The 12,284-nt window shown below is 32.3% G+C and overlaps 2 protein-coding genes across 2 annotated transcripts; both read right to left on the bottom strand.

Moving 5' to 3' along the window:
* Positions 1-3,328: 3,328 nt before the first annotated feature.
* Positions 3,329-3,811, bottom strand: LOC137822738 (glu S.griseus protease inhibitor). Its single transcript, XM_068627719.2, has 2 exons — positions 3,771-3,811; positions 3,329-3,659 (listed from the first exon to the last, which is right to left on the bottom strand). The coding sequence occupies exons 1-2, from the start codon at positions 3,787-3,789 to the stop codon at positions 3,466-3,468; spliced, it is 213 nt and encodes a 70-aa protein (XP_068483820.1). The 5' UTR covers positions 3,790-3,811; the 3' UTR covers positions 3,329-3,465.
* A 3,634-nt stretch (positions 3,812-7,445) lies between these two features.
* Positions 7,446-11,968, bottom strand: LOC137820992 (hexosyltransferase GAUT11). The gene is made up of 2 exons (XM_068625370.2): positions 11,479-11,968; positions 7,446-9,264 (listed from the first exon to the last, which is right to left on the bottom strand). Exons 1-2 carry the CDS (start codon positions 11,629-11,631, stop codon positions 7,813-7,815), a joined length of 1,605 nt encoding a protein of 534 aa, XP_068481471.1. The 5' UTR covers positions 11,632-11,968; the 3' UTR covers positions 7,446-7,812.
* Positions 11,969-12,284: the final 316 nt, after the last annotated feature.

Here is a 12,284-nt window from a genome sequence, read left to right as displayed (position 1 = left end):
CCCTGCATAACTTGTAGTCCGCGTGGACCAACAGTTGGGCGGGCTGGCTTGTTAACATGCAAGTAAAAGAAAACTTTGTGTATTGTCAACTTGCACAATGTCAAAGTGAGTGTTATTCTCTCTTGTGGTCACTTTAGGTTTTCCATTCCAATGCACACATATATTGTTCCTCTCCTTCCTTCCTTGCCTTCACTTCACCACGATGCATGGTTGTCGCTTTGCCGCTTCGCTGCATGCACGGTTACCGATCCGCTCTACAGTCGACCTTCATTACAAGCATGCACGGTCATTGCTTCGTTCCACTGCACCTGCACGCACGCACGATCGTCGCTTCATTGCACGCACGTCGACACTCTACTTTACTACACACACGCACGACCTCCACTCCATGCAGATTGTTCTGAAAAAAAAAACGAATGCGGGCTAGTCCTTATGTGGGGTGGGACAAAAAATTCAACTCGCATTCATTACGTGGGGCAGGCCAACCCGATCTGCATTTTGCGGGCCAAGTGCGGGACGGGCCTACACGGGGTAGACCAACCCGCTTTGCCATCCCTAATTTGTACGAATGTTTGTAAACAACTTACTACATTCATTTCTCGATTAATTGATTGAGTTTTATTAAGTAAAAACTAATGCTGCAAAGATATAAATGAGTATTATTTGGACCTCAACTACTACTGGTTAAAAATAACACAAGTATTATTTGAACACAACCACTTCTAACTACAACGCATGAGTATTACTTAGAGCGCAACCATTCTTGACTAAAAAACACGAGTATTGTTTGGACCTCAACAATTATTGGCTAAACCATAAAGTATTTCTGGAATGCAGTCACTCTTGGTTAAAATTGAGTATTCTTTAGAGCACAATCACTCTTGACTAAGACACTAAGTAATCTTTGGACCTTAATCACTCTTGGCTAAATACAAGTATTGTTTGGAAATGAGTTACTCACGATTAAGGTTTGGTAAAAGATAAAAATGCTTTAAAAGATCACAGTTTTTGCTCACTAGATAGAGATGCAACATCTTATGATGGATGCAAGGTTTGATCACTCCACTAGTTTTCTATTTGAAGATTTGGACACTTAGAGCTTCGAGCAACAAAACTGTTCTTATTTTCTTTGACTTGAAAGACTTCTTCAAATATAAAAGTTGTTGCAAATCCTTTTCTACTCGTTGAGAGTCTTCACTTCAAATCTTCATCTTCACAACTTCTTATGTTCAATGCATTAACATATAGATGCATTAAATGTTTATCTCTTCTTTTACGCAACATCCTAATAAGTGACATGACTTATCAAACTTTGGTCAGAGAGCTTTCAATCAAACTAAAGAAAAGTGTAGGATTGTATGAGGCATATAGTTCTTTCAAAGTCGACATAGGACATGTGAGAATGTGCATTAGTGTAAAACAACTTTAACGCATCCTTCAAGAGATTTTTGACATTGACTTGAGCATTATAGAATCCTATGCAATATAGAATAAACTCATAAATTTTTTGTTAGGTACATTAGTTTAAAACACTATGTGCATGCATATAATCTTATGAAACCTGTGCTCATCAAACAAAAGAGAAGACATGTGTAACATGACGTTATATTTTGCATGATATGTTTTTATAAAATTTATGTTTTATATTAAAGCATATTCATGCTTTTAAACTTTGATGTTTTAATAGAACTTAATCAAAATAAACAAGGATTGATGGATTTCTCTCTAACACCTATATAGAAAAATTGAAATATTTTATGATAAAATATGTTGTTTTCACAAAATCTTTAATAAGAAATTGAAAGTTTAAGAATTTTAAAAAGTTATTTGATTAATTAAAATTAGAGAATTTAAATTTTTAAAAAATTCCTTATACTTTGTTCTCTTTTAAATTTGTGTAATTTCTTTTCATCCTTTAACTTAACTACATATTACTTTTTCATATGATACCGATGAAAAAGTTAAAATTGATTGTGGTTATTTTTCGATATTTGACATCATGATTAATTTTTTCTTATTTATGTTATTTTTTAATTAATGTCAATGATTTTTTTTTCAACTGTAACGACGTCTTTTCCCATTAGTGTCAATATTTTTTTTTTCAATTAACATCAATTAAGATTATTTTTAATTAATGGAATTTGAAGGTTGCCTTTTTATCCACATCAATTAGAGTGTAAGTCATGATTATATTTCACATCTATGGTTCTTTTATCAATGTCAATGAGTATTTTTCAACTTATATAAGGCAAGAACTTTTAGTTGACGTTGATAGAAGTTACCTTTTTATTGATCTTGTTGAAATTATTTATTTATTAATTATTTTCCATTTAATATTAGTTAAAGTTTTTTCGACCTTTATTGATGGTGATGTTGAACTTTAGTGATTTTTTTTATTGATATTTGTAGGGACTTTTCCGATTTGGTGATATTTTTATATTTGATATTTTTGCAATGATAATTAGAAAGTTCTATTCAAATAAGAGAATTATTTAATAAATTTAAATTGCTTAATTTAAAAAAAATATTTTAAAAAATTAAACAATTTAACATGAAAGCTGTTATAAATTTCATTTTTAGGTATAATTTAAATTTACTCTTGCTGGAATTCATTATAGCATATTGTACTAAACTATATAATAATATATATAAATTTCCTTTTTTTTTTTGCATATTTTCAATTTTATCCTTTATAATATTAAAATATAAAAAAATAGCAATTATTTATTTTAAATTGAAAATTTGAATTTTAAAAAATGTAGAGAAATTTGAATTTTAAAAAAAAAATAATGAATCCAATTTCTTACAATTTTACCATTTAAATAAATACTTTTTTTAAAATTTAAATAATTTTTCCCAATAAAAACAACCTACACAATAAAAAATTAAAAAAATTATTATTTTTTATAATATTTTTTAATAAAAATAATTTTATAATTTAATAATATATTTTATTTCAATACTTAGTAATAGTAATTTTTTGTCAAAAAAAAGTGTAATTATTCATCTTTAAAAAGAAATAATTTATTTATTTATTTAATAAAATAAATAATTAAGTAATTATTTTTATTTCAAAATAACTGAATAGCTTTTCTTTTTAGAAATAACTATTATGTATATAATAATAATTTTTTCCCTTCAATATATATAATTTATCTTTTAAAAGAAAAATACCTTAAATTAGTATTTTTGTGTTTATATATAATATATGTCTCAATTTTTTGAAGTAGAATAAGTCAGCAAAGTTTGCTAGAAATTAAGAATTGTACGATTGTATAAAAGACCATTGCCAAGGAAACAATACATAAAGTTATAACGACATGCTCAACAACATAGAGGCACTAAATGAAGGTACTTATTAGACCTTTTTATTTTGATTAGCTAAAACATCATAGCACCTCTAGAAACAAACACATTTTGAGAACACAAAGCCAAACATTATTAAAAAAGAAAAGAAAAAACAAGTTAACCAATGTTGGGCACACGAGTGACAGTGTTCTTATAGTTAACAAATACTCGAACCCTGTCACACCTAAAATCAGTGGACACAAATGATCCTTCTGGCACAGTTAAAGCCTCCACTCTTGGGTTTTCCTTCACGATGATTTGTGTTGCTGTTTCTCCATTTATGCCAACCAATTCCGGCCACGAGCGTTTACCTGCATTGACTTCCATCTTCCATTAAGACACTATCTTTTTTCTTTTTTTTTATCAGCATTAAGACACTATCCTTAAGAAGGTAGAATGAGACATAAGATAAGAAGGTTTACCTTTGCAATAACTTGACATCTTCACCTTTGTTGAGTTATTATGGTGCTAAGATGTGGTGATGCAAAATGGTACTTATAGGAGAGGGTTCATACATTTGGTTAACTTCGAAGATGTAATTTTTGTTTTAGAAAATTAGCGTACAAATTGCCGGCTGTAGCCGACTTAGCTTTGAAAATTTCTAATGAAAAGATAGATATTGTTTTTGTAATAAACTCGTAACGAGGAAGGGAAAACAATTAGAAAACGAAGCTATTTTGGTAGGGATAATCATGTCATTTGTGCATTGAGAGTGATCATGTTTTTACCATCTCATTCTTTTTTTTTTCTTGTATTAATAAGCTATTTAAATAATTGATTTCGCTTTAAGTTGAGCATGAAGCTAATAAAATAAAGAATCCATGCAAATTCTTCCTTAAAAAAAAATAAATAAGAGAAGGTATGAGGCTGGAGGAGAATTTGCCTTTCTATGTACCACTCTCCCGAATAAGAGTGTTGATTGCCTAAGGTGTGAAAAAGAGTATTCTTATCATAAATGAGTGTTATTCTTTTGAATTGGAAATAATGAGGTTTTTAGAGATTCGAGATTTATCTTTCGTGATTTAGACACCGAGCTGTTATGAAGAGTGATGAGAGATTTATTTGTAGAAGATTCCTTGACACTTAAATTAGTAAGAATTAAGTAAATATTTTTGGTAACATCATTATGTATTTATAGGTTTTTAGGCCCCTAAAATATAAACTTCCTCTTTTAAACATTTCATAAATATTTTTTTGATTTGTGCCTCTTTCACTTGAAAGAAAGTATTTCTTGATTTAAACTTTGAAGCAATTTTAGAACTCTTTTAGGTGACTTGAGTGACCAATAACTTTTCTAATTTTGTTTACATCTTTTAGATAAAAGCGTAAATACTTTTTAAGTAGAAACACTTAGGAGAGTGATTAGTAATTTTTGTACCTACCTATATGCTAGTTTTGTGTTTTCTTTGTGTGCATGTTTTCTTTATATGAGTATTATCTTTTTTTTCTTTTTCTTATTTTGCTAGGATGTCCCTGAAGGAGTTTTAATATGGAGAAGGAATCAATGAGCACTCAACAACTTCAAGACATTGTGGAGCAACAAAGAGACCTCATGGGACAACAAATGATAGAAATCATGAATTTGAAAAGAGAAAGGAGGGAAAGAAGACATTCAAGACCTTCCTCTTATTATGATAGTGAAAGAGATTATTTCTATAATCAAGAAAGGAGGGTAACAAGAAGAGAAATAACCATACATGGGTTGGACATGAAGATAAATTTAATAAAAAACATGTAAAAATTCCAAAGTTTGTAGGTAGTTTTGATCCTAATGTTTACATAGAATGAGAGAAGAAATAGTTTACAAGATTAAAACTCCTAAGAGAGAAAACTCTCTACTTCTTAGACTTTGATTAACCATCCATCTATCATACAAGAGATAAGCTAAGAAAAATCATTCTAAGATAAGTAAAGGAGTGAGTAACTCGTCACTTGAGATATGACACTCTCAAAAGAATTCATATATTTTTATTCACTTGAAGTTATGAAAATGAGTACACGAGTTTTTCATACATAAAAATTATGAGGGTTCTCTGCCTCTCCACTATCTTGGGATTCCTATATTTGCAAGTATTCCTAAGGTTAGGTTTCATCTGACGGATTAAGTAAAGCTCAAACTTGCTTTTTGAAAAGGCAAGATTCTTAGCATGATGGGTAGGATTCAACTGGTGAATACAGTGGTCACTAATTTTCTTGCTTATAGTTTTAATCTTTACAAATAAGCTCCTTCCTTAATTAAGAAAGTTGAAAGATGGACTACAAATTTCATGTGGACGGGTGATAATATGAAGAAAGGCATTAATACAATTAGTTGGTCTAAACTTTGTTCCTCTTTGGATGAAGGTAGTTGAATGTCACTAACTTGTAAGATGAGAATAATGCTTATCTTTAGAAGCTTGCTTGGAGTTTTGCTTACAACAACAAGTCTTGGTCTATTCTTTTAAAAACCAAATATTTTAGATCCAAATAATCAGAAGATTCTGGTGTATAGATATTCTTTTATTTGGTTTGGTATAAGGCATCTTTATGACATGGTTATGGAGAATACTTCCTAGATTGTTGGCACTGGGATATTAACTTTTGGAATGATATGTGGTGTTCTTATAGAAGTTTGTCTAACATTGTAGGTGTTCCATATACAACCAAACTCTCTTTGTCTTCTATTGCATCTCAAGCTTGAGATGGCAGGGATTGGATCTCCTCCACTAATCTCTTACAAGATTCTCATCACTTTAAAAATATTTTGGTTAATTAGGATCAGAATGCGCCTAATTAAACTCTGGAAGAATCGAGAATGTTTTGCCTTAAATTTGCTAGAAGACTATTCTCCACTTCTGATTCTCCTTATGGGTGACTTGGTATCATTTTATCCCCCCTTCTAAAATTTAGTGTTATGGAAGATTCTACATGGGAGGTTACCAACTGATATAGGCATGCAAAAGAGAGGTTTGTATCTTTATTCTATGGGATATTTAGAGGCAATATGAGAGAGTTTATTGGAAGTTTCTTTGCTTTTCTTAGGGTTCAGTCTGCTTTGACTGTTACTCTTACCCCTAAAGAAGCACAAAAAAGGAGGTATAAATGTAGTTGGTTGGAGAATGATTCTCCTTTGGTTTGCTCTGCTTTTCACTTTAGGACTTTGAGTCCTTGGTTCATTAGGAATAGATGGAATAAATGCATTGCTTACTGTAAAGGTATTTCTTTTAAAGTTTCTCACATTTTAAAGGAAGGTAATTCTTGTGCTAATAAGCTTGCCAATTTAGGTTTTCTTCATAGATAGAACTTTGTGTGATACAATAGTTTGACCCTTAGCATTTTCTTGGAGTTTTTTCATAATAGGTATAAGTTACCTATGTTTCACTTAGTTTAATGTGTTTCTCTATTGTATGGATATTAGTCCCCCCATATTCTTTTGTATTCTCTTTTTCTTTTGTTTTTGTTTAATAATTTTTTTTCCATATGATGACAGATGATTGTAGAGATTTGAGACATCAGCCTAGTTCAGATATCAAATTTCATGTGATTTCTAACATGACAAACTTTCTATAAAAAAACACCTTCTTCCTTAGTCTTATTTTCAAACAAAACATAAAATATACTAACTATGTAGTACAGATACGAACACTGACACGACACGGATACGGACACGGAGATACGTATAATCTCTAAAATGTAGGATACGGAGACACGGATCTATATATTATATAATTTTGAATTATATAAATTGAAAATAAATATTTATGTGCAAAAGTATGTTTTAGATTCTTTTGGGAGCAGAAAGATATTTTTCATGACTGGTTCAAAAAAAATGTTCCTTATTTTTATAATCATAATAAAAATTTATACAATAAATTTGAGTTTTTAGAAAATTATTGTATTTATGCTTTTTAAAATTGTTGTTCCTTATTGTATTTATTTTCTGACTATGTTGTTCCCTTGATCCTTTTTCTTGCTCCTCTAGTTGCTACAACTCTATCTCACATGCACATTGGATACGCATTTTAGTTTCTTTTCAAATGATGCAAAGTTCCTAAAGGAAACTCACACCAAACACAATATGGCTGGCAAATAAACATTTACTTATAAAAAGAATTAACTTGAAGAAGGGTAAAACATTGCTTTCATTCATTACATCACTACTTGAAAGAGCTTATAATTATTACAAATAGTTACTAAAGAACAAATAAATCTACAAGTTTGAGAATGAGAAAAGATAGCCCCCAAAGGCCAAAAATGAATTCCCCCACCTCTTCACCTAACGCACTTTAAACTTTAGTGTATAAAGTAATAATTTTCTATTTCAATACACTGATTGAAATATGATAGGGAAAAAAGGAAAACAAAACAAAATTCCTAGCAAAGTCAAAACTTTCTACTTCTGACTCTACAATAACGGCCAACGCAATCACATATCAAAATAATCTGAGAATGCATAATCCATAAGCAATTGAGAAGTAGTGCATTTTAAGCTGTGGCACAATCTTGTAGATGAGGGTGACTTTGATTTATGTACCTATGCCATAATGGCTTATACCTGCCTATAGCTAACTTCAGCCATGGTTTCATGTTCCCATTGAAGTGAATAACTGCTGCACTTTCAATCAGGCGGTTGTCAATATTTAGGTCATAACCCAATCCTAATACATGCCATCTTCTGTCAAGTGGTTCTGTCAAACCATAAAAGCTTAGAAGAGCAGGGGGAAGTGTACCAAGCTTCCAGAGTGTCCCATCAGCATTCTGCTCTTGCCAATAATGATACTTTGCGGTCACATTTGCTTTCCTCCATGCACCCAGGTCAAAAATATTCAGACCAAATGCCCATCCACATGTCTGTGGATCGAACTTTGAGCTTATAATCGAATTTGAGAAGTTGAGATACTTGTAGTACCTATGAAATGCTTCGAGACAAGTTTCAACAGCACCATTCACATTTCCATGCAAATCCAGGGAGAAAAGTGGGGTTAGGTCCTTCTGAACAACAACATCATCATCAAGGAAAACAATTTTCTCAAGTAATGGATATATCTCAGGGATGTAAAACCGAAGATGATTTAGCAAAGACACAAACTTGGGGTTCTGCAATTTTGGCTCAATATTTACACCTTGATAAGGTCCAAAATAAAAGGCTCGTGATTCTGGACTGTGTAGCTGTTTGACAATTGGAGAATAAGATTCATTCAACCAATGAAATTCCTCAATATTCTGCACCTCTACGGTAGCCCCTTTTAAGTCATTACTGAGGAACCATGCTTTCATTGCTCCATAAATGATACCATCAGTAACAATGTGAAAAACTAAGTGTTTTGGATGGTCTGCATTGATGACTGTTGAGTTAACAACTACAGAAGTTGCCAGTACATTATCTGAAAAAATGCAGAAATGATATAGATTTTTATCTGAGAGCTGGGGAGAGATTCTACTCTTATGTGAGAATTTTTGCCGAGATGTCATCTTTAGCCAATCAGTCATAAGTTTCACATTTAAGCAATGGAGACTCTTGGGTAGTGCTTCAGCTGATAGTTGAGCAAACACAGTGCTTTGAATTGTTGCTGTATTTGCACGTTCTTCAAGTGCTTGAATATACGATTTCATCATCACTATAGTGGTTGCAATGTCATAATGGACATCCTGTGCCTTGAAAATTAGAGAAGACAGGCTTTTAATAACTGGCTCAGCTTCCTCCATGGTCACAGGATCCCCAGTCATGGCAGCTTTAGAAAGCAAAAGCTGGCAACTTCTAATTTTTGAGCTAAGCTCCCAGGCAAGGTGAAGATTATTGTGCTCTTTGGCAATAATCACATAAGCCTTGGCCAGAACCATTTGCTCTGATAGTTGCCGTGAGAAGGATGTTACACTTAAAATTTCTTCAGTAAAATTCAATCTCTTAGCAGAATTTTCTACTTTAGCATTTCTCTCCTACAATTCATGCAAGTAACTTGCTCAATAAGTACTCAGAGGGGGTGAGGGATGGAAACAATTATAACAACAAATAGTAATGTCACGTAAAGCATAACATCAATTGTTCTAGCATTAACACTTAAATTACATCACACTGAATGGTCTATACAAAATGGATAGGTTTTCTGTATCCCATGTCCTTCATATCAGCAGATATTTGGATTTTTTCCTCATACATTAGAAGAAGAATCACAACCAAGGTACCATGTTAAGTATTGTGATTCCTTGTAGAATCACAATAGTTAATTTTGCACATCACATGACAAATTACTTAATTCTGTTTATAATATCATCCAAAAACTAGAGAGTAAAATGCTTTCTTTTTTATACCATTTATTGGTCTAGTAAACACCATAATCATAAAGAAACTATCACACAAAAAGCCCATGTTCAGATGTTTTCTTCAATGTTCAAAGGGAAATTGTCCGTGCAACAAAGCCAGATCTATCACTACACTTTGGTGAAATGAACTAAATGAGTATTAGGTTATTATTTAAGAGCAGAATGACTCTAGGAATTAATCCCAAATTCACAATCACTGGTGACACAAGAAATGATGACTGGCTTCTACAAGGAATTGGCAATGTTATAACAATTTCTGCAAATGAGGCAGTGCGCAAGTGATGGTTGCAATCGAATGGTGTGAGAGTAAACACTAACTGCATGTTTGATTGAATGGTAACTTTAAGCGCATTCATAAGACACTATAAAGTATTATTTCTATGTAAAGGAATGCATTGGAAGTCATTTTGTTATCTTATGTTTGTATTAGACATTTGTCCATATACACACTAAACTATTACCAATAGTAAATGAGTTCTATTACAGTATTCCAATTTCTGTTCTTCAGTCATTTTTTCGTTTAAGGCCAAAAAGAAATATTAGAGCAGTTTCCCTTTCCAATATGGAAAGAGTTTAAGAGGGTTCCAAAAATCCAATACAATAGCTCATCCACCGACAGACAGTATTGCTATGACCTACACTGTAAAAATAGAAAATCGTAATTTAATATGCCTAAACATAAGCCAAATCATAATTCATATTGAGGAATAATCAAGTAACAAGTCTTCCTTTAGCTTATATAGCACTACTTATAGCAGTGTTAACTTAAAAGCCACTCCAACTACTAGAGTATTACCTCAGTATCAACCATAGCCTATATGATAACAACACAAACCGATACGAACAATGACACGACACGGATACGGAAATACGTATAATCTCTAAAATGTAGGGCACGGGGACACAGATCTATATATTATATAATTTTGAATTATATAAATTGAAAATAAATATTTATGTGCTATGTTTGAGACTTTTTTGGGAACATGAAGATATTTTTCATGACGAGTTCAGAAGAATTTGTTCCTTTATTTTATAATCATAATAAAAATTTATACAATAAAATGGAGTTTTAAGAAAATTATTGTATTTATACCTTTTAAAATTGTGTTAGAACCGTGTTAGAATTTTCAAAAATCCAACAGATATTTTTTAAATTGAACACTTCACTAAGTGTCCTACGAGTGTCGACACCGATACGTGTATCGACACCGATATGCCATTTTAGAGAAGTGTCTGAGCTTCTTAGCAAACATCAGAAAGATCCATCTACACTCAGGTCAAGCTTCAACAGAACAACACACAGAAAAAGGTGATTTGTCAGATATGAATCACATCCAAAAGTAACCACCAAATTTGACTCCCAAAAGTTCAATTATGGAAGCAACGACCTAAACTTAGCTCACTATGTTTTTATACACTATATAGAAGATCAAAAATAAAAACAATTCCCAAAGCAGTAACTCATTCCCCACCCAAAGGAATAAAAAACGGAAATAAACACCACAGATATGAAAAATCAAGAAGCCTACAACCACTATTAACATGCGAACAAAAGCAATGAAAAAAATAGTAGACACATTCAATTCAACAGATATCAAACCCGTGCACGTGAAAAAAAGAAAAAAAAAACACAGCTTTGAGAATCAAGATCGAACATGACGCACATTGACAATTGCCAATTGCCTAAAAATATTCAAACAAAAATTAAGATCTTCACGCGACTGCCAATGTTAACGCAAATAAAACACTAAGAAAATTACAAAACAGAAACATTCATTGAGATGGATTGATTGAAAACAGGGGGAGGAGGGTGCGACGTCGTTTTACCAGAAAAGGGCGATATACGCGATATTCGCGGTAATGATGTTGCAGGAAGAACAAAACAAGACCGGCAAGAGAGAAGGCACCGAGAAGCAACCAGATCCAATAAGCGAACCGCCGCCGAACCGGGCGCCGAAAATCGGCTGCCCGTCGCCGCATTTTCCTGAACAACTTTTCACCACCGAATCGGAGAACCAGAGGCGTCCATTTCTGGGATTGGATCAAGCAGAAGTTTCTGGAGGGGAGCAAAAGCAAAAGTCGGAGTCAATCCGCGCCACGTGACATGCACGTGCCTTCGGGCGAGAATGAGAAGAAGGGAACTCGCGCACCCACTTGATGAAAGGAGTGATCTAATATCTAATATTGTTATTATTAAATATTGTTATTATTATTATTGGTTTGTGTGAAGTAACAGTAAAAGGGTGTGGAGAATATTGTGACCGACAAAGGGAAAGGAGTAATAGAGGAGAAGAGAAAGTTGAATGTTAGTTGGTTTAAAAATTGAACGGATCGGGCTAATAAATAAATAGATTGAGAAGAAGAGCCGGCACATGGTGGCATGTGAGTTTCATAGGGTTCACTGCTCACACCTTTGAGTTCACTGGTTATTCTTCTCTTCTCCCACCAGATTATGTATGTTACACAAAATTTATTTTATTTTTCTATGCATATATAATGAGATATGTCTACACATTTGTTTTCTTAATAGTTTTATATTAAATAATAGTTGAAGTCAATAATAATTTAAATATGTTTTTTTCTTAATTTTTTAAAGATAAAATTATGATGAAATTTTGAATTTTAAAGATAAT

This window comes from Phaseolus vulgaris, chromosome 9 (assembly GCF_051622355.1).
Source record: "Phaseolus vulgaris cultivar YP4 chromosome 9, ASM5162235v1, whole genome shotgun sequence".
Taxonomy (NCBI): Eukaryota; Viridiplantae; Streptophyta; class Magnoliopsida; order Fabales; family Fabaceae; genus Phaseolus; species Phaseolus vulgaris.
Note: the sequence above shows the minus strand (reverse complement) of the source record. Positions and strands in the feature narration are given on the sequence as shown.

Bases quoted from the DNA above. Each gene is read 5' to 3' on its own strand.
- LOC137820992 (XM_068625370.2), bottom strand. From the start codon at position 11,631: ATGCGGCGACGGGCAGCCGATTTTCGGCGCCCGGTTCGGCGGCGGTTC. The intron at 9,265-11,478 runs GTAAAACGACGT...CATGAATTGTAG, and splicing joins GCGTATATCGCCCTTTTCTG to GAGAGAAATGCTAAAGTAGA.